Below are 27,982 nucleotides of genomic sequence, written 5' to 3'. Positions count from 1 at the left end.
ACAGGCTGAATGCGCGTGCAGAGATGCGCGAGTATCCGCGAATTCCCGGCAGCACGGGGCCGCAGTCCGCACAATAAAGAAAAAAATTCCGCGGAGTTAGGGGAACGGAGAGGCGGCGAGCGTGACGGAGAGAGAGACACCGTCCTAATCCTCCTGGACGCCGAAGAGGCAGACTCGATTAATAGTCACGGCCGCGAGAGAAACGACGTCGTCCTCTTCGGAGCCTCGGGATGAGACTGGCTTCGCTCTGCTTCCGCCTGGTCCGACAGTTTTTCCGTCGAATGTCATGTAAACGCGTGGCCAGCCAGTGAACGAGCCGCCTGTACGAACGGGGGACAACAGTTGTTTCGCGGGGCGCGTATCGAGCCAGTGTTGTTCAGCGAGAGAGACTGCCAGGATGCGACCCAGCGCGCTTCTGTTGCTGTTCCTCTGCACCTTGTTCATCGCCTCGTCAGAGTCGAAGCTTCGACAGCAAGCGGCGGTCGTCGACGACGACGACGACGACGACGACGACGACTGGGACGACGACGAGGACGACGACGACGATGACCAAGCGTACCAGACGAAGCCCGAGGTCGACGACGATGGCAGGATCTACAAGAACCCCAGGAACTCGCCGTCGGCCATGTGCCCTCGCGACGAAAAGCAAGCCGAGCTACTCGGACAAAAGTGTCTCCGGAAGTGCTCCACTGACGAGGACTGCAAGAGCAAGAAGAAGAAGTGCAGGTGCGACGGGGCCTGCGGCATGTCCTGCATCAAGCCGGAAAGAGAGTGTCCGACACTGACGGAGATCCCGCATGGTACCATGACCGTCACCGGCAGGTTCTTCGGGGACAGAGCTCATTATACTTGTGATACCGATTACTTTACCGTGGGCCTGACTGAGAGGACATGCAGAGCCGATGGAAACTGGACCGGCACCACTCCTTCGTGCAAGAAGGACCAGAATTCCTTCTGCTCGCAACCCCCGAAAGTGAAAAACGCGCGGCATAACGCGCTCGCGGAGCAAACGACCTTCGACCTGGACAGCGATATTCAGTACTTCTGCGATCATGGTTACATGACCAACGGGGTCAGGAAGGCCAAATGCCTGTTGATGGAGGGTAACGCGAGCTGGTTCGGTCCGGATATCACCTGCGAGCCGCAAAAGTGCAATCCACCGGCGGATATCGCGAACGGATGGCACGCCGGTACGTATGTTGGGGTTTGTTTGTTTACGGTTATTTGTGTGATCGCTGGCCGGTTAGGGATGTTTGGTTTCGGAGGTAGATGGTCAGGTGGTAGAACCCTTGGTTCGTCTAGCCTCGCCTTTTGGTTCTATTGTTTTTTAGCGTTCTGGGTGACGTTTGTTTGTTATTTTCGGATGAGGGAGCACGGGGTGGAATTGGCAAACGTTTGTTTAACGTTTTGTCGAGGTGTTGGGTTTAACCACCGGTCGTATGGTTTGTTTGAAAGCGAACGTACATGTTTAATTTTATCGTAATTCTGTGAACGTAGACGGTCTAATTAAATTGAAATATTAACCCCGTGGTTCACGAGTTATGTTTGTCTCATGAAGAAAATTGTTTAACTTGAAAGTATTTGATAGCTTAAATAAATTCACTTTCTTTGTTTGTAGCAGTGTTTTGCGGCCTCGTCGCAACCAGAAAGAGAAATATTTATGATTACGTATATTTATTATGTTACTCGCATAAATGTTATTTTATTTTAGTTTGTAAATATCAGTGATAGAGTCATAAAATGATTTGGAAAACCCTGTTTTACTACTGGATGCACAAAACCGCTAATTAAACTGTGTTGTATCAATTTATGGAGAATTTAGATTGTGTCCAAATGTCAGCTATACTAATTCGATTAAAGTACTGATAAACGAATTCACTAATTTTATAATTAAAAACGTGGAAGCATTAACGGTATTTGCAATTTGTCTTTAATGAATACTCTCCCGAAATTCCATCGAATAATGAAACACATATTATTACAATTATCTACGTTCAATTATTTATGAGCAATACATTATTAATATACTCATTAGCGACCACGTACGCCGGTGAATTACATAACTTAACACAAATTAATGAACCATTACGCAATTGTAAAGAGATTTGAATTATTCAATGATTTTCGAGAACTCTAGTATCACAACGGCATATTTATCCGATAAATAATAATCTGCAAAGTTTTGTTTTTTAACCACACGACAGTTTTAGATATTTGCCCTCCTTTGGTGCTGTATATAATAGTTGGTTATATAATGTTTTTGACGTTCAGGGTCGTGTCGAAAATAGTCCACGAATCTTCTTTGATGGCATATCGGTTTCTCTCTCCCTTGACAACCTTGAACACCACTAATGCTCTCACGCTGGATAGCTTACACTAAATTTTAGAAGACTTATTCTCAGAATTGAAAACAGGTATGAATGTAGTATTATTCTTCTTTTTTTAAGGCGAGTGTTACACGTATGACTGTCGCGTGTCGTATCACTGCGCGGATGGCAACGAATTAGTTGGCAAGGCCGAAAAGCTTTGCTTGGCAGACGGTACATGGACACCGAAGGAATCACCACAATGCGTTCAAGTAAGCGTTCAATGAATAGTTCCGCTTGCAGACAATTGCATTATCATTTTTTCGTGAACCCATCAATCGTACAATTTTTGTCACGTGAAAGCCGAATTTGTTTTTATACTATACTGAGTATCGTTTCAATCTTTTATATTACATACACTTTTATATTTAGAAAAGTGTTTTATTGTTAAATGCATTCTGTAATCAATAATTTTACATTTCAACAGTTTTGTAATTTTTTTGTTTATTTTATTTGCAATAGTACGCCACAATGTTTTTTGTATATTTTTTACTTACTGCTCCATATTGTTTAATTTAGATATTGGTCCTTAGGTGGGCCATTAATGTTTATATACATTGCATTGATATTGGACATTATTAAGAACTTTATAATTGTTCTGCATATTTAATAATGTATTCGTTTAATATTCTTCACTAATTGTTCGCATGTATGATGCAAGTCGTCATGTTTACGCGATGAATCATAACTGGCAATGTTTCTCATATTTTATTTATTGCTTTAAACTGCACAATATCCATAACATTCATCGATATTATACGAACCATTAAAATTTATATTAATTATATTCATGTTTTCTCAATTGGTTAAGCCTTAACATCGTACTGTATATTTAACAATTTAGTAATTTAGTATTTTCAAGAGATTTTTTTTAATTTGTAATGCAAATCACTGTATTTATTAGATGTATAATATGCGACAAGGTTTTTCAAACTTCGTTTGTTATTGCAAACTATTTAATTTCAATATTAACCCTTAAGTACGGAATTTAGACTTGTGCTAATAATTATGTAACGTGCATTGATCTAATCATTTCAACATAAACTTGTATTATCACTCTGTCTCTCTCTCTCTCTCTCTCTCTCTCTCTCTCTCTCTTTCTCTCTCTACGTTCCTAATATTGCAAAGCATAATGTGTATCCATTGTTCAAATTGAGGGATTTTAAGTCTAATCATTTTTTCAATCTATTCTGCAAGGCCACTTAAGATCCCGGTCTTCGTAGATTCGCGATAGGGTAGAGTGACTACATTACTGTCAAAAAATGGTTTTACGTGCATCAAGTTTTCGTCCTTATATGAGAATATTTTGTGGCTGGTAAAGGGCTTATTCGAAAGAGGAAGGTTCAATCTAGCGCGCGCTGGTCAGGAGCTGCCGAGATTATGCATATATTTGGTAGTATAAGCGTTAGAAGTAGGCCAAAAATTGACGATGGGCATGCCGTGGAAACCAAGCATTTTTATGCCATTGGATGAGTTTTCTGGATGAAATCGAGAGCAGCGCGCACTAGAAACTATCTCCAGCTACAAATTGAGCTATAATTTGTCTCGATTCTCTGCGAAATAAAGCGAAAAACTTGAAGCACGTTTCTGGCGTCAGAATTCATAATATCGATAATACAGAGCAAAAAATGTGACAAGTTTAGTCATAGACTTAAGACCCGTCGGATCAAGACCAAGACGGATCTTAAGTCTGTGTCTGAAGGCTGTGAGTGGAAATTATGATATTAATTAAAAAGTCACGTGACTATCCCGGGCCCTTAAGTGTTGAGGAATGTGATCATCAACGCTTTATGAATTAGAATTGAATATGAGTTGTCCTAGCATCCCCCAAACCCATGTCACCCTCTTTCCATGGACTCGAGCATGGAAACGTTTTCCTTGTTCAGGTCACCACGGTGCAATGCCCTATACCAGAGCACCCTGTAAATGGGAAGGCGGTCTACACCTCGTATGCATACAATTCCATCGTACATTACGAATGCGACTATGGGTACACGGTGGTAGGTGCAGGGACGAGACGCTGCCTCGCTGACAGAAAATGGTCTGGAAAGATGCCCACTTGCCAGGAAATTAATTGCGGTTCACCTGGCGTTCTCTATAACGGCTGGATTGAGAATCTCGAGGCTGGTAAGTTGGAAGATTAAAAAGATTCTTCGTTGTATTATAAATAAATCGCGTCGTATAAAAATAAACCGCTATATAAATCCTCTTACAGTGATAACAGTTTGTTCGCGGTAATACTGGGTAATCTCTCCACCCTGATCGATTAATTAATCCTCCAGATTTCCATCAATTGTATTTCTATAATTTTTACAAAAAAAAAAATTCAGCACAACAGAATATTTATTACGACGAATAAAAGTAGGTGAATCCATGTTAGTATTGCTGTCGATATTATATTATATAGCTGAAATTCATTTTAACCCTCACCTCATTTTTCTGACCTCACTTGTTGTTGAACTGGCACAATGGTAAAACAATCAATACGATGGAAAGGGAAACAATTCTATAAATTTCTGCTTTACAAATGAAAAATTAATATAATGTGCAATACGCTTGAACTAAGATTGTTCACATCATTAACAATTAACCGTTCAGGAACGACGCTCCATTGCCATTTTCTTTTTGAAGAACCACTCTTATTACAGACCTTACGCAGAATTTGTTGGAGGACTTTTTAAAATTTTTCGTAGCCATCCTTAAATACTAGAAAGTAAGCAGTAATTCTTAAAAATGTGCAATACTTTGTTCTTGCGAAATAAATTTTGAAATATTATTTAGAGCCAGTGCACAGATGTTGTTCCTGAAGGATTAAAAAGTGAATAGGTATAACATACCTATTACTAGATGGTCCGAAAATTTTCATTCGCAATGTGCACGTTTAACAAGGTTAGATAGCACGAACACATATAAGCAATCATCCATTCATTAATATTTAATTTTTCCGAAACTTTTTCTTACGTAACCACGCTATTTACGTTCTTCAAAAACTAGTTTGCATTTGCATTGTGTGCATTAATAGGAAACAGAAACGGGACAACCTAATGCTTATTCAGAGTCGACGAAAAATTGACCAGTGATGAAAATTTTCAGTGAAAATTTGTATATTTATTTATTTCAAATCGACACGTAAGTGCATTCTACAGTATCGTTTTGCGCAAATTCGCAGAAGCGAATAATTGCTCGACGGACGGTGTCAAGCGGCCAGCTAGCTAATCCCGCGGAATTCTTTCGGCGACAGGTACGGGTCTGGGCGCGAGCATAATTTACCGGTGCAACGACGACATGAAGCTCGAGGGAAATGCCTCGTCCGTCTGCCTGACCGAGGGAAAATGGCGTTACCCGTTGCCGCAGTGTCTGGCCCCGTGCGTAGTGCCGCAAATTGATAATGGCAACATCACGGTGGCGAGCAACGAGAACGCCACCGTCGTCGAGCACGGCGAGCGATTGCTGGTCTCCTGCGTGAAGAACTACGAATTCGCGTCGAACATCACGCCGGTGGTTTGCAACAATGGCACCTGGTCGATAGTGCCGAGTTGCTCGCCTGCTAGGTGCAAACGGATGCCGAAACCGCCGAAAAACGGCATGGTGATAGCACCGAAGATGGATCATGGGATGAGGGCAGCTTTCAAGTGCAAGGACGGCTTCGAACTTGTTGGAGGGGGACCGATGAATGATTCCATGTCGGTTCAGTGCCAGTATGGGAACTGGACAGGGAGCATTCCTCACTGTATTCAAGTATTTTGTCCATTCCCCGGGAGCATTGAGAATGGCAAGGTCTTCCTGGTTGGGAATATGGGGGTCTATGATTATAGACCCTATGTGAAGAAGGTTGTGAACAACAAGCAGATAATGTACGATTGTGATAAGGGATATGTGCTCGATGAGGGTCCTACGGGGGCTACCTGTGTCGGAGGAAAGTGGAGCCCTAAGGAGCTGCCTAAGTGCATACCTGGTCAGCATCCTAGGCTGCGCTGGAGCAGAAGAAGAAGGAGGTCCATCAGTGATGAGGATCTCACCATGAGATACAGGTAAGGACCAGAGATCGAGTATTCTTTCAAATAGTAAATACAATTGAAACACCAGTAGGACATGCTTGAAATGTAATTAGCTATAGGCAATATTATTTATTGTCGAAATTATTAAAACTGGACAGAATGGGCCCGGGCTCCGCTGTCAAAGGGGCGAACTGTGAATTCCTTTAAAACAACTAAAAATATAAACACACATTTTCTCCAGTATATTTGCAAACGTGATCTACAGTGAATTCTCGATATATGTCAACAGCACGGGTCTTGCCAGCATCGTGTATCGTCCAGGAGTAGTGTTCCTTCTCGAGTATTTCTCGAGAAATTTAAATTTAGGAAAATTCTTATGAATCTCGTTTATTTTATAACATATAAATTCTTAAATTCTCTTAAATTCTTATTTAAAACTTTAGAAAAACTGAATACTGAATTGAGTAATGAGTTTCTTGTTGTTATTAAAGAAGATATATCTAAAAGAAGAGACAAGATTGTTGTATCCCTTATAAAATATCTGCATAATCCAGAATCTCTGCAAAAAGATTCAGAAGATACATTTTTTTATTTAACATCCAAGGCAGATATGTATAAAATGGCAAAACAAATTCTAAGCAGACTTTATGGAAAATATAACAATGATTCTTATGAAAATAGTGAAAAACTTTCAGATTCTCAGAATGCGGAACCATCACTGGAAAAACAGTTAGAATTAGAAATTGTAGATAGCCTTCAAGAATTTAGTGTCAAGAGTTTAGCGGCAGAAGAAAATAAATTCCGGACTCTAACAAAGGAATTCTAAATTTTTGAGTCCACTGAAAAAAGGACATCCAATCTTCAGCAACTTTTGGATGTTCTGTATACGATAAAGCCGACATCCACACAAAACGAAAGAAATTTTTCTACGGCTACAGATTTTGTTACAAAAAAAAAAAGAAGTAGATTGTCTTATAGTATATAGATTGTCTAGTAGATCACTTTATAAAAGTTTGGTAAAAGTTTCCCAATATTTTTTTATTTCATTAAAAATTCTCGAGAAATCTCGAGAAATATAGTCTTATTTCTCATTTCTCGAGAAATGAAAAACGTCGAGAAATCAGGAACACTATCCAGGAGGCATACGCGAGCAGTATTATGTTTACACTCCTCGGCGTCGAGGTCTCTTGAGCTTCTCACGAGGTATACCCCGCCGTAGTGGGAATAATTCCGCGATGTTTATCATCCAGGCTTTGGCGACATATATAGAGAAATCGCTGTATTAAGGAACTCGATTATCTCAATCGAACTTGTTCCAATCTTTCACGTCCCAGAACTGCAACCAAATCACACAAACAAGTCCCTCGACCGATCACCCACCGTAATAACAAGCTACCCGATTATCTTCTCCAGAAAATTCATCGAGTTCTTCCGCAAGATCGGCAAGAAGCTGCTGCGGCTCGAGCTCAACAAGGGCAAGGACCACGGGAAGCACAAGCCAGACAAACCGATCAACTCCACGCAGCATCGCGACAACTCCACGGACCCTACCTGGAAGAAGCACGTGAACCACGCTAACCGGACCAAGCTGCGCGAGGAGAAGATGATCGATTTCCTGGAGATCGCCTACAGGAAGCTGCAACGCATCGACGCCAGACAATCGAACAATTCGGCGAACGGTAGCATGCACGACCTCCTGAACGCCATGAGCAAAAACTTCTTCCACGTGGACCTCTCCGAGGCCCGACGCAACAACTCGAAGGGCCGTTCGGACTTCGAAGTGCGAAACCAGCGGGAGTTCATCAAGCTGAAACGGAAGTTCGAGAAGATCATGCGGTTCTACAACAAGTCGACACGCTGGAACGAGAAGGGCCGCAAGGACTCTCGCAAGAAGGGCCAGGCTCACGGCGACAAGTCGAAGAAATCGAAAGACAAGAAGAAGCACAGGAAGAATTACTACAAGGGCTTCTACGAGTTCGTGAACAGCTACGTGACCGAGAAGTTGTCGATGTTGGAGGCCAGAAACGCGACGGAGGAGCTGATCAGGAAGATGAATATCGACAAGTTCACGGTGCGGAACGGCAGCACGTTCACGGTCGGCGAGATGTACGCGTTCTTCAAACATATCATAGAGGCCAAGCTGAACAGCAGCGAGGAAACGTTGGAAACGACGACGAAGACGACGACGACGACGACGATAGCTGCTTCTTCGTCGTCGACGAGCACTCCGACGGCGTCCAGCACGTCGACGACGACCACGACCAGCACGACCACGTTGCCGACACCCAGAGAGGTCGAGAGCTACGAGAATCGATCCTCGACAGTGCCTGGGAACGAGTCCTCGACGCTGGACAACGAGATCCCCAGCAAAGAGGGCGCACCGAAGCACCGAAGCAAGCGGATACGAAACGCTTCGGAGGACGTGGGTCCAACGCGTCAGAAGAGGAGACTGTTGGGCTTGAACTTTCTTTCGAAGAGGAAGGACGGGCCCAGAAGGGTTCGCAGGGGTTTGAAGCGGTCGAGGAAGGCCTACGACGACGAGAAAACACGGCAGTTCACTTTCAAAGAGCTCGAGGCTCAGCAGCAGAGCCGTTCGAAGCGATTCCTGCCACTCTCTGAGCTGGATAATCAAATATTTCTAAAGAACTTGTATCTGAACGCGTACGAGGACGAGTACCGGGCGAACGTGAAACGATCGATCGACCAAGGGAATAATCGTACCAATGAGCATCAGCAACAACAACAACAACAACAAGAACAACAACAACAACAGCTACAACAGCCGCAACAGCAACCGGCTGTCTACAGGAGACGCAAGGGCAACCTCGGCGCGTACGAGATCAAGTGAGCGATGGGAATGTAATTGTGTTGTGATATTAACGGAATTTATTAAGTCATTTACCGATATCAATCGATTTTAGGCGAGTATACACCATATACGATAGTTATAATCGTTGTCCCAGAAAGTCGATGCGCATTGTACCGCGTGTGTCGCGCTTTTTTCATGAATCAGTCTTTTTCCATGCAAGTCTCGGTGTACCCGGAAACCCACGGGGTCATTAATCGACGGTTTTTTGGACGCGATGTGAGCCGGTAGCTGCTCGTCGTCTAGATCAAGAGGCGTTCGTTCGGTGTCGGTGTTGATTTGCGACCTTTGCAGTTGCAATCGATAGGAAATGGAGGGTTTTTTCTATTTTTCTTTCCTTTTTTTTTTCATGTGGATCGCTGTCTTCCCGATGCTCGTTACTTGTGCGACAGGGTATTTCGTTAGCGGGACAGCTTCGGTTCTGTTGATGCATGTGCTTGGGTTTTCGAACCGTTCGGAGTGATCTGAAGTCGTTCGGCCAGGGTGTGTTCGAATTACGCGGGTCGATATTGTCGGAACTTGTGTGGCAAATAGTTTTTAATATTGGACATGTAGATTTTTTTTTTATCGGTCATCGTATGTGGTGAAGACAGTTTATAACAGCCCTCAAAGTTGGGGATTGAAAGTAAGAATGCGTTTTCGAATGGGGAATTCAATCGATCAGGGAACACGTTGAGAAATTTTTTAAAATATTGGGTTCGATGTTTGAATTAGTACAATTTCATATAAACACAAGTAAGTCAGAAATGGTTGGTTCCCTGCAATTTAAAAATAAATAAACTGGATCTTTATGCAAAATACAAATTGTCTGCATCAATTGCAGGAGAAAAAATGTCTTTCTTGCTTTAGTAATTTTAATAAGCTGAAAATAATATATTGACATGGATAAATTCTTTTAGTCTTGTCACGATGTTAAATTTTGTCTCTATAAAATCTTGCATAAAATATGCAAATTTTGGAGTGTTCGAGATACCTCGTGAGTCTTCAACCCCCAAATTTAATTTTAATTAAAGAAACTGTCCAATATCTTTCTAAGAACTGTCTTTCACATAAGTTTCGTAAATGGCTCGTGCAATTCGACTATGTTCCACTATAATTGACATAAACTGGTGGAATGCTGCGACACTTCTAGGTTCTAATTTTGCCACATTTTTCTATATCCATCGATGAGACAATCTTCTCAACAATGTGCCGAATGGGGTAAGAAGAATAGCACTTGTTTACGCGACTAAAGAATTTGATCAATCAGGACATGTCTCATGTGCGCCAGGACAATTAAGACTGACCAACATCCTTCATGCAATTGGAAGTATTCTTCATGAAAATTCTAGTTTCTTCAGTCTTCCTCAATAATATGGCTAAATTTGCCACAAAGATAAATTGACATAATTCTGAACTTTCTCAAATCTAATATTTCCATAAAACGTTGACTGACATATCGAACATACGTATTTAACAAAATTGTTTGCCTTAAATTAATTGACACTGAACTTACTGATCACTAAAATTGACTATGTTGCCTCATAACATTGGAAAGATTGAGTTCATATTAATTTTATACGAATTTCATGATTGTGCTGGAATAATAGAATTTATTAATTTCTCATGGAAGCGTCTTTATAATTTTAATAATTACGAAATGAAAAATTGATCATTTGATCGCGGTACGTTCAGTGTCAAATTCAATTTTTGTGCACATTTGCATAAATCGAATATCATTGTGAGAAATCACTATGGTTAGGATAGTTGTGTAGCAGCCAACGTGTTAATAGGAACTAGAACATCTCGTTCAGAATCAATACAACACATTCAACTTAAAATTCATAATCTACTTAAAAATAAATTGATGTCTTCCTTCGTATTAGATACTAGATTCGGCTAAACGTGCTAACCAATTTTCAATATCAAAACAGTGGCCAAAACTGTTGTTAAATTAACTATAATAAGGTCTCACGGAATAACAATCTTCATAAGCTGCACGGATAAAATAATTTACCTTCGTAAGTATATGGATAAGTACAAATCGTTTCATACTACCAGGGTGACCTATACAGTGAATGAACAGTTAAACCGCGTACCCGTTAAAATTACTATTCACAAATCGTTATTTAATTTCCTGACTGCTATCTCTACAAAAAGGAAAATTTCTACATTTCCATATGAATTTTCTATAAGAAACATCTATAAGAAAAATAGAATATTTGATGGCCATAGTTTGTATTATAATCAATTTGATGATCAGTGTTAATTATAAACGAACGAACTTAATATAGTGAACTAAATAAATTAAATTGTATATCAATAGACTTGTTATGATACGTTAATAAGTTATTATAATAAACTTATTAAACTAAATAAATTAATGCACTGCCGAATGGGTTATGAAAAAAAAGATCTTATGATAAACTAATTAAACTAATTAAATTAATGCAGTGCCGAATGGGTTAAAAAAAGATCTTTGAATTCTTTGAGATCTTTGAAGAAAAGAATCAGTGAATTCTCGGTATATGTCAACAACACGGGTCTTGCCAGAGTCATGTATCGTCCAGGAGACATACCCGAGCCGTGTTATGTTTACACTCCTCGGCGTCCGAGGTTTCTCGAGCTTCGTGACCCCTTACGAGGTACATCCCGCGGTAGTGGGGATAATTCCGCGACGTTTATCATCCAGGCCTTGGCGACATATATAGAGAAATCACTGTACTGTGTAAATTTCAATATTCATTGAATTATGTTCGTTCACTGGCCGGTCACCCTACACACTTTCTCTATGTGGAAGAGCTTCCGGTTCGAAATCGGATCTTCAGCGCGGTAAGTTCGATCGAATCAAATCAAAAAGCCGATTTCAACTGCAAAGGTGCGAGTGAAGTTTTAGAGCTAGCTGCTGCTCCATCTAGAGATGCTTGCGGCGGAGATCGTTGAAAGTATGTTTGTTTGTCACAGTTTACCTTTTCACAAACGGTAGTGTCACGCTCACGTCGCGGAACGTACATTTTAAGCGCCCTTACGGGGGGAAAATCGTATTAGTAGATACGGCTACGTTAACGTATTTTAAGTATGTTTGTGGGAATCGCACGGAAAACACGTTTGCCGGGTTTGTGTCTCTCTCTCCCTCCCTCCCACCTCCACCTCCACCCCCCCCTCTCTCTCTCTCCCTTTCTCTCGTCTGGTCGAGATCGGACGATCCTCGTTCAGACGATCGATTAATTAAGTTTTCACTCGAGGGCTGTGTTTGTTGAATGTTATACGCCGGTTATAATAATAGGTTTTTGTAAAACTGTTGTATCGGAAGCCGGACCGCATTGTAATCGTTGTACATACATATACGTTCGATTTTTGAAATGAAACGCCCATCTTCTTCGGTTCGATCGCCAAAGTGAATCGAAACGAACGAGACACGATCGTATCGATATATAATTCCCGTCCTTCTCTTCGTAAAATTCGTTTTTACTTGCGCATATTCTAGGCCCGGAACCCCGAGCGTTCGAGCCATTTGTATCGATCGATCGATCGATCACTGCATCTCACACACGGACACGTACACACGGACACATGTACACGTAGACACGACGACGACGACGATCGAAAATACGCCACAGTCATACACACGTGCATTTTTATGAACAGAGACGCAATGCCATTGGATAAGTATCATTAGCGAATAATAAGTATTATGATACGGACAAACGGAGCGTGTACTTTCATTATCCGAACCAATGTCTCCTTCCACAAAATTCATGTCTCTTCGCGAATCCGCCGCAGGATAGTAATTTTTACGCGATGATACAGAATTGCATGGATTTCGTAGATGCTTAAAAGTGTATTGTTCATAATTGGTCTTCATTTCAGATAGGGAATTTTCATTAGTTAAACGTTTCACTGAGCTGCGGATACATGCATGCATACTGCTAATATATTACAAACCAGTTCAGTTTGAAACATTGTATTCTATGAATTTAATCAGTTTTTCAGCCCTTTCGTTAAACAAAAGCATTTATTTTTTAAAGAAGCTGATTCAGTGATTAATACAAGCTATTACATTTTTTTTTTCTCTACACTATGATCAGTGATAAATATTTTTAAAGACTAGTGTGTGTAAACGTACTAACATACAAAAGGGATATTTTGAATATATTAAAGAAATTTTTATTCTCACATTTTCCCATTTTTACTCAGTATTGCTGAACTGTTTGTTTATAAAACAGTTCGAGAAACATATGTAAAATTGATTAAAATAGACAAGCTATTAACAATTCTCTAAACAGTGATTGTTGTTAAAAATTTTTACTAATTAGGCATATTTCGAACGAATTCGATCATTTCCGACCCCAAATTGTCGGCACGTTTATGGTTCACCGTTTATGTGGAAACTTTTCAGGAAATTCGTTCAGAAATTAAATGAATTGAGCGAGATATTACGCTTAATTTATACCCTCAATCTCCAAATATTCTCGAGGCAATAAATACGCAGGTAATTAATACATAAATGGACAACGGAAATTACGTTTCCAGAACCCGAAGGAAGGCAAAAAAATTCAATCGAATTTCGATCCAACAAAGTTAATTCCGATAAACCAAGCGCGTGCTAGCGCGGGCATAAACAACACGAAGGTCCGCCAAGAATCGTTGATCGCGATCGCGAAGAGTGTCCAATTAAAGCCTCGGAATCGGCTGTACATTAAACGGAAGCCATAAAACCTGGAAAGTGAGGAATTCCTTTTACCAGCAGTTTCGTTTCACCTGTGGTTGCTTATCTCTCTCCTGTTCGTATAATTTCCTCGATAATTTCGATCGACGAAACACAAAACAGATACGCGACTTTTAATGGGGTACTGCTATATCGAATCTTTAAAAAGTCAGTTTTTTATTGTTGACTTTTAAAACGCGATTCTTTGGGAACGCTTCAAGGAAAATTGCTGTTAAACATTCGTATAATTATAATTCCATGCCTGGAAGGATGTCTGGTTCTATACAGGGTGTTCCTAAAATGTTTTACTTCCTTGCAAGGGGTAATTCCTGAGGTCATTTGAAGAAAGTTTTTCCTTTGAGAAAATGTTCTCCACGGCTTGGTTAAGGAGTTATTAACAAAAAGCACGGACCAATCAGGGTGCGACTATAGTGGACGGATTTCGGCTCGGCCAATGCCAATGTCACGCTTAGCGCGATCTGTCGCCGAGTCGCAATCCGGAAGCTATAGCCGTGCTCTGATTGGTCCTTGTTTTTCGTTAATAACTCCTCTACGAAGCTACAGAGAATATTTTCGAATATTTTATATTTAAACAGACTTTAAATATGTCTTTAAATATCTTGATATATTATATTTTTAGGAATAAACGGATGAATATTTTTTGTTCAAATTTTATCTGAATGTGCATTATACCATTCCGAATATAGTGAAATTCTTTTTTATTGAATCATTACAAAACGATTTATAAATAATTAAAAATAATCTTTCCGTAAAAAATGGGAACAAATATTGCTTTGTGCTCAATTCTCGCAATTTTTGTCGGAATTTACCCAACCAAATCTAGTTTTGGATATAGAGATTACTCTCACCGAAGCATTTGACTTTCAACAATTGGTTGCCCCAAATTTTAGAATCTAACGCACCGTCTACAGCTACATGCTCTGTAGTGCAATATTTATTGATCCATAACTTCAACAATTTCCAACATTCTGGCGATTAATTTTTATTAAATTGCTTGTAAGTATATCCACTATCAACTCTAGAAGATATTAGTATGTTTATCCAATCATATTAGAGTAATTTAATTCAAAAGAGGCCATTCATTTTTACTGTCTTAAAGAATCGAGCCTAGTCTGAGAAAACGTGATTTTTAGGAATTTTTTCTGGAAAATGAATGCACTTCTTTTTTAAACAATCAGTTTCGTAAAAAGTACATACTTTGTACCACATGTAGTAATTTTTTTACTCCAGAATCTTAAAAAATTCCTGAGTAACAGTTACTTTCGAAAAAATTGTTATCCTAAATGCATTACCGATTACTGATGTGATGACGAATTGCATGATTTGTTGTAGTTGAATCGTCTGAAATAAAAAATTTATGACAATTATAATTAAATAATTTTATTAATAATTTAATTTAGTTAATTTTTTTTATTTAATTTTCTTTTCTTTAATTTTTGTTTTCATTTTTATTCAAATTTATCCATTACAGGAGATGAATGCAGGACTTTTTCAAATGATCTCTCTCTTGTTAATTCATGAAGAATTCACTAAGATCACGTTCACCGTTTTAAGAAAACATCTTCTGCGAGAAAGGCCGTTATCCCGCCATTTTTCTAGATTAGGCAGTAAAAAAAGTACTAAAAGCTACACAGTACATGCAGGTTTAAACGAAGTACTCGTTGAAAAGAAGTTCATGAACTTTTCCAAAAAAAAAATTCGCGAAAGTCACGTTTTTCTCAGAACGTTAACACTTGCGTGGCATGGTTTCTAAAAGGTGCGTGTTCGAAAACGGCGGCGGTCGGTAGAGTCGTGCTACCGATATCTGTGGATCGATGGAGCGCTCGGCGATCGATGATTATGCTGTAACATCCGAGGTAATTAAGTCTGAAAATAAGCAGAGCCTGAAAAAGGGATCAAGGGGCGCAGCGGGGCCCGCGTAATTCGCGCGGCGGCGGCGCCGTTCACGCGAACGTTCACTCGCGCCGTCCACCTGTCAATATCGACGATGTCATTAATTACGGACCAATTATAATTCGTGAGCGGCGACGAGAAACCGTGTCCGATGTTATCTGGTCAACACGGCTCGTTAACAGAGCCGCCACCGGTTCGGGGAATCGTGTTAAATCGATTAATCCAGCCCGAAAACACGCGCGTTCGTTATGATAAGGCGTCCGAGAACCGCGCAACAGATGCAGCCGATAATGTTGCCAATAAAAATGCGAGTTCGATCGCGGGATTGACGAAAGGGTTGCGGAAGAAGCCGATCCCTAACGCGTAATTGGCCCCCCGTTTCGCGACAGACGAATACTCGCCGAGATCGCCTCGATTTATCTCTGAGAATGAAATTATGGACTGCTATTAAATTAATTTTGTTCAGAAACAGCGAAACAAGGTATATGGTTGCTCCAACAAATATTTGAACACTTTTTAAAAATTCATTATTACCCAAACTCAGGGACCATAACTGTTATAACCAAAAAGAAAAAAGTCATGGAATAACAAGTATTTCATCGACTAAAATCGTATTGGTTACAAATAAGGATCATAAGTAACTGAAGATTTTTTTCTCTTCATTTCGATCACCAATAACAGTTATTAATGAGAGAAATTTATTTCGATCGCTCATAACAGTTGTCGATGAGATAAATTTATTTCGATCGCTCATAACGATTATCAATGAGAGATGTTCATTTCGATGACTCATAACAGTTATTGATGAAGGAAATTTGTAATAGTTATTATTAAATAGTACAACTTTCAAATGGTAGAAAGCTACAATCAAAATTTATTGTGACAAACATGAGTTTTTACAAATTTTCTCCTGACAAATTACACCGAAAATCATCTAACGTTAATTTTAGAGGAAAAAAGGTTCGTTTAACGCTAACCTGAGTTTCGGGTACAGCGTGAATGATGCACGCTAGTTTTGAGAAATACGGGAGTCTATATTTCTGTTTTTCCCAGTTGAAAAAATTTTGAAAATTTTTTTTTTTCAGATTTTCTGTTGTTCTTATGGTCTGCTGATTCGTCTTGTTGTACGAAACCTTGTCAATGAATTTCACAGGCTTGCTCCATCCGAAAAAAGTAGACAATTCAGTAATTAAATATGCAAATGAATTTTCTCATCAATAATTATTATGAACAAGTGAAAAGAAAGTCGATCATCGAAAACTGCTTTGAGCAATCGAAACAGTTTTTCATTATCGATAACAGTTATCGAGGAAGATCCAATTTTTTGGACACCAATAACTGTTATTTGTAACCAAAAAGTATAAAAATCGATATTTTTTAATCATTTGGTTCTTCGAATTTTTTTCTGTATATTTTGTGTAGATTATCTTAAATTTCAAGAATAATCAACTATTTATGAATGATTAGTATCGTAGAAAATTTTAGAATAACTGTTATTTTTGGTCCCTGCCGAAACTGTCGCAACTTCTCAAAAAATCTAGGTTCTTTTTAAAGCCTAGGTTAAGGTTAGGTCTCTACCTTCGTAGTTCATTTTTTTCGAAGATATTTTTCCATAATGTAGCAGGAGAAAAACTGATTTTGTCCAGAACATGCTGAAAACGTCTCTGAAAACATTTCAACATTTTATGAATAAAGTTAACAAGAGGGCCAAGGGTTGACACTCCATTATTCATCATTTAGACTCGATCATTTTTCTAGCGACGGTACGAGATAAAATTGAATGGCTTTACAGGGCTCAGTACCTTTATGCATCGGTCTGCCAATCTTAATAGTTAATACTTAATAGAAGACAATCTTAATACTTAATAGAAGTGTGACTGTGAGTCCCTGTGATTTGACAATGGGCCTAAAAAGTGGAAAGTATTCGAGTAGACTGGATTTGTAAAAGTCATATTAATCAGTCAAACTACTTTCAAAATACAGAGATGGTAATACACATCCCGCTGAGAATATTTGCAGTTAATATTAAATAGTATTTTACTTCGATTTTTACAATGTGATGAAAAACTAAATTTTTTAATTGATTAACGTAATTTTCTGATAATGTTTAATATTAAGCATGAGACGTTATTGCGCGCCAATGGGTTAATTTTAAGATTCACTGGATCAGAGATAAAGGTCAAAGGCGCGATAAAGCGTTCAAGTATCGAGATAGAACGATAATAGTCTTAGAAGGCTGAGCCACAAAACTCGCTAAAAATCGATACATAGACGGTGGAGGCAATGTGCTCGACGTTCTCGAACGAAGAGAGTGCCGTTAGTACGCCTGCGCTTAACGAGATTCTCGGGTAGAAGAAGAAGAAAAAAAAAAGAATGGACAAGGGCACGCACCACTAATTCACTTAGCCCCGGCGCGGCGCGTTTTCTTGCGGCAGTCATTATTCCAGTTCATACGACGATGATTATGCGGTCAGTTGATACGGTGTTAAACGCGCTAACCGAGAAAGCACGGGCGATAAACGACCACCGGGTGGCAAAGGCTTTGTCGTCCATTAGAGCCCCGCGCCGCGTCCTCCTGTGTAAACAGGCCTAGGCTGTTTCAAAAGTGATGCTAACGATCAGTAAACGAACCTCAGACGGAACAGGAAGTCCCTGCCGGTGTTTGATCGATTTCGTCGCGCCGCGTCGTTCGACCCCTCGAACACGTTGCGTCAGGTGAATGGGCCAGGAATGTCGTAAATCAGGGAAACTTTACGATCAACAGGTCGCCTACGAACCACCCGGTAATTAATCTCCGGAATCTTTCCGGAAGGCTGATGAACAACGGCTTGACGTTCTTGCTACTCCATTCGGTGCCGCTACTTCTAATCTGGTGGCGTTTGGACAAGCGGTTAGGTTTTGGAAACATCAGGGGAATTAATTGATTTGAATGATGGCTTCGTGCTTCGCGTTGACAATCTTTCAGAAATAGTATTTCTTAAAAATGTTAACATCATTAAATCCCTTCTTCTGAAAGATGTATTATAGTGTTTTCTCGATATATGTCCACAACACAGGTCTATCCAAGGACATATATCGGTTAGAAGATACTATTCCTTCATACACTGCCGAACGTACGAATGGACAGCAAAACTCCAGTGGCCTCAGTCGCCGAGGAGTGGAAACATACATGTCTACTCGATATATGTCCACAACACGGGTCTATCCAGGAATATATTAGGGGTACCCATAGGTAATCAATTGCAATTTGCAAACAATTTGTTTTGCCTTTAGTTCTGTACCGATCGTTGAAGAGGAAACACTTATTCTTTTACAGTTTTCGGTAAAGCAGCCTGTGTTCAAAATATTCTAAAAAGTATAATTTTTTTTACAACCCCGTAATAAAATGACGCCGTCCGTACCATCCGAGGATCATATTCGTCATTGCATACTTTTTCATTTTCATGCGGGATTTAATGCAACGGTAACAACAAAGAAAATTTGCGATGTTTATGGAGATGTATTGCAGGTCAACAAGTGTCAACGTTGGTTCAGAAGGTTTGCTGCTGGTGATTATGATCTCTCTGACAGGCCTCGAAGTGGACGACCAGTTGAATTTGATAATGACACCCTAAAATCTCTAGTGGAAGTCGATCCAAAATTAAGTATACAAGAATTATCGAGAAGCCTTGGGTCCACATGGTCAACTATACAAAGGTACCTACACGAAATGGGAAAGACATATAGGCAAGGAATATGGGTACCGCATCAATTATCTGAGACCAACAAGAATATTCGTCGATCAATTTGCACTTCATGGCTATCCAGATTTCGTAGAGATCCATTTCTTAGTAGAATCGTTACCAGAGATGAAAAGTGGATTCTTTATGATAACATAAAGCGTTCCAAGCAATGGGTTTCAGCAAATCAAACCGCAATATCAACCCCTAAACCTAACTTATCACTTAGAAAGGTGTTACTGTGCATTTGTTGGGACTGTCGTGGAATAATTCACTTTGAATTGTTGAAACCTGGGGAAACAGTTACTGCTGAGTTGTATTGTCAGCAATTACAACGGCTGTATTCAGAACTATTGAAAAAGTGGGCATCTTTAGTCCACAGGAAAGGTGTAATACTGCAAATTGACAATACGCTGTCCCATATAGAAAACTCACTCCAGAAAAAATAAAAAAATTGCAATGGGAAGTTTTACACCGCACCGCCCGTACTCACCGGATATTGCTCCCTTTGACTATCATCTTTTCAGATCTCTGGAGCATTATTTAAGAAATAAAACATTCACTTCTATAGAAGATGTAAGGAGGCACCTTGAGTCATATTTTGCTTCACGAACCCTGGATTTCTAAAAGAGGGGGATTAAAAACTTGCAGGAAAGATGGCAAACTGTCCTTGATAATGATGGAGATTGTATAATAAATTAAGAAATAAAAACCTGAATTTACGACAAAGTTTGTTTTAGATTTCAAAATAATTGACTACTTATGGGCCTCCCTAATATTTAGTACATTATTGATACAAATGGTGATATTTGAAATCTGTCTTCGCAGGTGTATTTCTTATAAAAAGACACACAATTCTGCCATGTACACCATTTTCCTATCTGCAGTAGTTTCCAAGATATTCGTGGAAAATGTTTTTTACCCTCGACTTTCAGGTTTTGATCTTAGTTGGCTGTTACCAGTTTTTGAAAGAACAAAATAATCTTTAATTCTGGGGATAATGTGTTTTTTTATTTTAAATTGCGATTATTTGCCCATCTTATCTTAAAACAATCATATGACAACCTTAAAAACCTCTTAACGCTCCGCGCTGTTCTGGTCACAGAGGCGCTTTAAACAATAATAACTTTTGTACCGGGACCGAATGGGATGTGAATCTTGCATGATTTTATAGGGGAAAGTGTACTCAAAACAATGCTCTTTGATACAATGCGGAACTATATGGAACTCAAAAGATGTCCTTTACCAATTATACAAAACATTGAAGATTCACTTTAGTTTTTGAGCATCGTTATTTCAATAAATTATAAATATTAAATCTTAGTACACAAGATATACTCTCAATGCAGACAAATACTATTCATTTGAAACAAAAATGGACAGATAATATTGAATAGATTCTCCAGGATATCAATAAGAAATGATGTAATTTTTCGGTGAAAAATAGGATCCATAAAGTGTCGATGTTTAGATGCTTGTTCTAATCACAATTTTTAATAAATCATTAATAGACATTTAAGAAGCAACATTACTTTAATAATTGCTACTTATGGGTCCCCTTAATATATCGGTTAGAAGATTGTACTATTATTTGATACACTGCCGAACGTATAAAAGGACAGTGAAGCTCCAGTGACCTCGGTCGCCGAGGAGTGTAACTTGGCTCCTCACGGGGTATATCCCGCGGCAGTGGGGATAGTTCTGGGACTTTTATTGGCTAAATATTTGTGGCATATATCGAGTAAAGGCTGTACATTATAAATCGTGTCTCAAAAGTGATAAAATAAAACTGAGCAATTGAACATGTTACCCCATTCTCCCCTACCAAAGAAAAGCAAAAACTTGGAATGCATGGGAATGAAAAGTTCAAAATGTAGATATGCAACTCACGCTACTCGAAACGTGTCAATTTTGGTGTCTGCGTTGAATGAACTCGTTCATCGAGTGTATAATACACTGTCAAGGACCACCTGGAAAAAATTGGCGAACCATGGAGACCATTTCGCCAGTCCATGACGAACGCGTCTGAGGATTGGCGATCACCTGCCGACGGCAGGACCCACTTGAGACGGCGTGAGCGGATCGATCTTGCGGGAAAGACTCGTCCAGAAATCGTCAAGGGTCCCTATGACGACAATGTGAACGCAGTTGATGCCGGCCGGTGGTGTAGCAGGGGCCGAGAGAGTAGCCGGTGATAATCTCATACAAAGAGGAGTTAAGCGGCGCGGGCTTCCTGCCAATTCACCGAGCCAAGTGTCGCCTTAGCGCAGTCAATGCCGCCACGAAATTGCTCGGTGGCTTCGCTCAATGAAACCTACTGGTATTCCGAGCGAGGATTTGCCTAGATAACCGCACAGCCCGGCCGGTGGATAGGCGTGCCAAGTTAGACGGATCATTGTACTTTCCACGAGTTCATGAATGGCACCGTGCCCCCCCCCCCTCCCCTGGTAGCCACCAAGCTACCGGCTACACCTCCAATGGATCGGAAACCCAGCGAAAGGGTTTACAGGTTAGCTCCGAGTCGCGCCTCGCTGGACAATCGACTTGCCCGCTCAGAATTGTTCCGCGAACTTTCCTCGAACTCCATGCTTCCATCGTTGAGACCCGCCGCTTCTGGACGTGACTTTGCCAATGGCGAAACTGCCCACTGAATGATGCTTCTGTGAATGAACTTTTCGTCGAGGGGGATGAGAGGTACTACGTTTTCGACCATGTTCGCTGATACTTTGTTAGGGGGCCCTCGTTCACAAAGGAACATTTTTCTGACCGCGCGCCTTTCCAACTCTTCGACAATTATCGAAAATAAAGGAGTTGGGGTAACGTAGGAATCGTTCCACAGTTGGCCAGAATCTCCAAAAGCTGGAGAAAATTCATGTCTCTGTTAATTATACCTACATTATTAATTACCAGACTGTGGACCTTCATGCAAAATAGAAATTGTTTGCGTTGCCTGCAGAACACAGGAATCCAATTGGAGTTTGTTTATCGCTTTTATAGTTTTATTAGGTTGCAAACAATATGTTGATATTACCCAAACTTTTTCTGCTTTCTATTTTTACAAACTATGCTCATCCATTTTTCTCGTAAATGCATAAAATCCTCAGTATACGTTCGAAGACTGTTATTTAGTTTTGTGGGTAGTGGCTCATGTTTTGTTACAGGTTTTTCGCCCACAAAGGACGAATTCTTTAATTATTTACTTCCTTAATTTTCAGCAATTATTAAAGACAAAGCAAAGTATTTAGACCAACGAGGGAATTATCAGGAATTAAATTTTTTCGTTCAGTTTTTTATATACAGTGTTTATTCGATATATGTCCCAATTGCCTACCCGATAAAAGTCCCACAGCTATCCCCACTGCGACGAATGAACCGAGGCCTCTGAAGCTTCGTTGTCCTTTTCTACGTTCGGCGTGGATCAAAGAAATCTCCTGGCCGATATATGTCCCTGACTAGACCCGTGTTTTGGACAAATATCGGGTAACCACTTTATTGGTTAACACTTTATGAGAGATCCTCAATTCACAAAAGAAAGATTTTAAAAAATTATTGATTAAATATGATCTGCTAAAAGTTTATGAATTGCATAATCCTTCTAGACTTTCTAGTCTTAAATTGGATAATTTAAATATGTATAAAATCATCATCTAGGTAGTCTTAAATAACACTAAATAACGGTAGAGCCACAAAATATATATTCTTTTCAGTACAGATACATGTCTTACTGGAAAAGGATATACTATATGGATATTACGTAATAAGATTGTTCACATAGATAAAGTGCACAGTCTCTGTAAATTAAACTAATTAAGAGATCCAATTTAGAGTTCGGCCAAAGTCCACTTGCAACTTCCACAAATTCCAAGTTTTGCAGACTATAAAATTTATATGTTTTTAAATAATTATATTTATTGCAATTCCTTTTGTATCATTAACAGAGAAATGTTGAGAAAGTTAAAAACAGTTTACAATTTCCGTCGGAGCAAGTTTCCATTCGCTACCGACAGATGTTTCTCGCGAGCGCCCACGCTTTCGGAACTTCTGTCGTCTCTTTGTAGCCTCAGGCTCGAATATCATTCAGCTCGACGACGCCTTTAAAAATTACAATTTTACACCGTTTTTAATGGCGTTCGAGCGCACAGTTTATTACCATTGTAAATACACGATCTTTACCGACTGCAATTCGCCTACATTTTCGCCTCGTTATCAGCCGAAAAGTGACAGGTACTTCTATCCGACTCGGTTAATTACCCGATTCATTAAGCTGTTTTCGGTCTATGGTATACCGCTAGTGTAGTTACAGTTGATTAAGCGGCTGCTAATTAAGAAAAAAGCGGAATCAGCGGGTGGTCGTTAAACAGGAAATTCACGAGCGAGCTTCCTCGTCACTTTCAGCCAGAAATTATTACAATTTTGCAATAACGTAGCTTCAACGTAAACTACTGGATACAGATAATCACCGCACAATATTCCTAGGAGCAGAACACTTTCTTTTGTTTAAAAAATATACTTTATTGTATTAAAATTTTGGGTGCAGATCTTCAATTCCTTTTCACATTTATATGAACTGAGAAACGATTGGTTTACTGTTCCTGTTCGACAATTTAATCACAATTTTAATCGGCTTTCAATATGGCCGATTAAGGGTCAGATTATACTAGGCAGGTCAGATGGTGGAGGTGTATAAACGCTAGATACAAAAACAGAGTAACCACATTGTGTCAGCAGATTTAATAGACTAACAAACTAATAAACTAATAAACTAATAGGCTACCGGTCGGTAAAGTGTTAACAGGGCCTACGTGTCATTTGAAGTAATTTTTTACTTTGGGAAAATGTTCTCCGCGGCTTCGTTCAGGAGTTATTAACGAAAAACACGGACCAATCAGAGCACGGCTATAGTTTCCGGATTGCGACTCGGCGACGTATCGTGCTAAGCATGACGTTGGCATTGGGCCTACGTTTTTCGTTAATAACTCCTTATCAAAGCTGCGGAGAACAAAGGAAACAGTTACTTCAAATGACCTTAGGAATCACTCCTGTCAAGGAAGTACAACATTTTTGGGACACCCTGTATATTGACCCTGCATTCCATTAAAAAATGAATGTTATTCGCAGTTTATTATTCACACCTGCAACTACTATTACAATACGAGAACCTGTCACATAACAACCCTTAAAAGAAACCGTTCCAATTAGTACAGTACAAAGAAACCATACAATTAGTTTTTAAAATGAGAACTTAACCTATCAGGGACTATTTGAAAATTTTCAAACATGTATAATTCATAGCTAAGGATTTCTTAATAAATTCTTCAATAGCACTAACAATTTCCCCCCAGACTATCATTATTCAAAAACATTCTTTAATATAGCACTATCATGAAAGAGTCTATAATCTGAAGCTGTGTGTCTTTAAAAAGGAGAAAAAATAATTGACTTCATCGACTATGTAGCCAAGAAAGTTCGTGCCGAAAAAAAATTGGAAAACATGTTTGACACTATAAGCAAAAGCTTTCACGAAAGAAGAAATGCAGAGTTTCTTGTGTCGTTGGAAAAATGTAATACAACGGCAGAATAACAACTTTCCTAAACAAGGTATCACATGAACCGCTTTGTATACCATTCACTCATTGAAAAATCACGAGCTTCCTAGGCTACCGAATGATTTAAACCCTTTTCTCATATAACGAATTATCCCGCCTTTGCTTGCAGCTTCGCAGAGACCCAGCAACAACAAAGAGACCGTGCCAATGAGAGGGCACGATTCCGTGATTACAGAAAGTAGTGGAAGCAACGAAGTGGTTAAACGTTGAAGGAGGACCACCTACGGTGTTTCACCGTCGAAAATCCTTTACCCTGGAACGATAGGAGGTCGCCAGATGTCTCGATACACCTCCCCCGCGTGCTGTGATGGTGTCATAATCTCGGGATTTTGCTTGCGAGCAGCTGGCTAATTTGCGAGCGAGCAGGGACGCGTGCACAGGCAACGATAAAAGTAGAAAGCGAGAAGGCGTTAAAGGGGAAGAGAGACTTTAACGGCCTCGCGTAACGCGGATCACAAGCCCTGGCCTCTTTATGGGATAAATCGTTTTATTGTGCTGCCCCGGCACCATTCAACGGCCAAGCTCGAAAAGTTGCTGGTGCTAGGTGCGAAAAGGGAAGCTGTCGTATCTGACGTTAAACGTCCTTCCGGATGGATCGGTCTTCTGAATCGAGGGTTCGAGAGTTTTCGGAGATCGTTCGGGCTGTCGAAGCTGCTACGCTGATTGGACAACTTTCGTGGGAGCTGGGAAGCCTGAGGTTACCACGCCGATCTAACTTTAACCCATTCCGCTGAAGTGCTTCTGCTCGTGAAAGTAAGCGTCTTCGGGAAAATGCTCGATTTCGGCTTTCCGTTTGCCGAATGGGATATTAAAATGTAAATCCGTGGTATATGCAGTCGGCGACAAAATTAAGTGGACACACTTTAAAAACTAATTTTCGAAATTAGACCGGACTACTTTTTTTGAGATGCTAATAGGAATAGTGTACTAGACAAAAAGAAATGGAATTTAATTGAAAATATGGCTTTTGTTTATATTCGTCATATAATAATTGTTTTAATAACTGGGGACAGTTTAAGTCGTTTGGTCCAATTTGAAAGAAGTTCCTTTCTGAAAACATGCAAATGCCAACGGCGCACTATGGACCAGATCGAGGAATTAGCTGTTTATTTGATAAACAAGCAACTTGCTCATGTCGATGTTTATCGAATGTATGTTGCTTCTTAAATGTCTATTAATTATTTATTAAAAATTGTGACTAGAACAAGCATTTAAACATCAACACTTTATGGATCCTATTTTTCACCGATTAAATTACATAATTTCTTATTGATATCCTGGAGAATCTACTTAATATTATCTGTCCATTTTTGTTTCAAATGAATAGTATTTGTCTGTATTGAGAGTATATCTTGTGTACTAAGACTTAATATTTATAATTTATTGAAATAACGATGCTCGGAAGGTACGGACGGCGTCGTTTTATTACGGGGTTGTAAAAAAAATTATACTTTTTAGAATATTTTGAACACAGGCTGCTTTACCGAAAACTGTAAAAGAATACGTGTTTCCTCTTGAACGATCGGTACAGAACTATAGGCGAAACAAATTCTTTGCAAATAATTGATTACTTATGGGTACCCCTAATGTCATTCATTCTTCACATGTTATCGCAATTTTTTGGACATTTCCTGTACTCTGACAAGAAAATGTTTCAAATAAAAATTAATCAGTAATTAATCTTCTATAATGTTCAATATGAAAAATTAAAAAATTTTTTTTAAATAAAAAATTCATGTCACCTAGATTTTTTAATTGCCGCTATATATTTTTTACTTAATAATGTTATAGTTGACGTCAAGGCGAATCCAGTGACTCCTTTGCTATGGCTTTAAGTCTTGAAACAATACTAAAATATTTGTGAACAGCTAATTGCTCGATCGGGCACACAGTGCGGCGCCGTCTCAAAAAAATTCTTATGCATGGACACCGCGTTAAAAAATCGGTTTTTCGACCATTGTAAGCGGGATTCTCGCCTGGGGCACACGAGTGCGCAAAATGTGCCGTCTGTCGATATGAAATAAAGAGCGACCGAACGTTCTCCGAGCCCGGTTCCAGTTTATTAACAGCGACAGTGGCTATCGAGCCTGAAGCACCGGGTTTCCAAGCAAGCAGCTCGAACCGGAAGAGAGTGAATGGGGCGGCGGCGAAATTGCAGGACGGTTTCATTTCAGCCCTCGACGCAGATTTATCGAAGCATCGCCAAATATGGGTTTCGCACCTTGCTGTGCCGCGCGAGGAGTTACGCCTCGCTGTCCTACAAATGGCGGATTTCTCGCGTCCCTCCTCGTCCGTTTAAGGCGCGCGGCAAAGGAACGATTACACGCCGGTTAATTTCAATAACAAGGAGAGTCACACCATACGCGGTTTAAGTGAATCTCCATCGGGCCCCGGGACGGCCCCGACAGAAACAAACCTTCGATTTCGCGGTGGCTTCCAGGTTTGGCTCGTTCCGGACCGCCGCGCCTGTGTGCTCGTTAATGGACCCGAATTATCGGCGCCATAATCTCGGTTACGGCATTAATAATTGAGCGATTTCACTCGTTAGCCTTTCGCACCGACCCACGATCAATATTTTGAACGATGGCTCCGAGACGCTCGGAACATGGGGATCGATCGCGAAGGTGAAATTTGATGGTAAAAGTCGTAACGTTTATTAATGTGAGCGTATTTATTAAAAATGATCTTTTGATGCCGGTTATTATGCATACTGATTCGACTTGATTTTGTCTCGCCCAGAATTATTTTAATTATGTGTACTTTACGCTGAGGATAAACATTGGGATGGTTTAATGTAATTGTATTTATTTAAAGTGAAATTTTCAT

General features: G+C 39.8%; 1 protein-coding gene across 2 annotated transcripts; it reads left to right on the top strand.

Annotated features, from left to right (window-relative positions):
• The first annotated feature begins 1 nt into the window (after position 1).
• On the top strand, positions 2-26,631 carry Hasp (Hig-anchoring scaffold protein). Of its 2 annotated transcripts, none has more exons than XM_076786654.1 (6): positions 2-1,190; positions 2,448-2,578; positions 4,253-4,493; positions 5,608-6,397; positions 7,778-9,208; positions 25,266-26,631. In XM_076786654.1, the coding sequence occupies exons 1-6, from the start codon at positions 398-400 to the stop codon at positions 25,336-25,338; spliced, it is 3,459 nt and encodes a 1,152-aa protein (XP_076642769.1). In that variant the 5' UTR covers positions 2-397; the 3' UTR covers positions 25,339-26,631. The 2 variants fall into 2 exon arrangements, with proteins under 2 accessions (XP_076642769.1, XP_076642778.1); XM_076786663.1 differs by having other exon boundaries at positions 7,778-9,223.
• The last annotated feature ends 1,351 nt before the right edge of the window (positions 26,632-27,982 follow it).

Source organism: Halictus rubicundus, chromosome 1 (genome assembly GCF_050948215.1).
Source record: "Halictus rubicundus isolate RS-2024b chromosome 1, iyHalRubi1_principal, whole genome shotgun sequence".
In the NCBI taxonomy this organism is placed as follows: Eukaryota; Metazoa; Arthropoda; class Insecta; order Hymenoptera; family Halictidae; genus Halictus; species Halictus rubicundus.
Note: the sequence above shows the minus strand (reverse complement) of the source record. Positions and strands in the feature narration are given on the sequence as shown.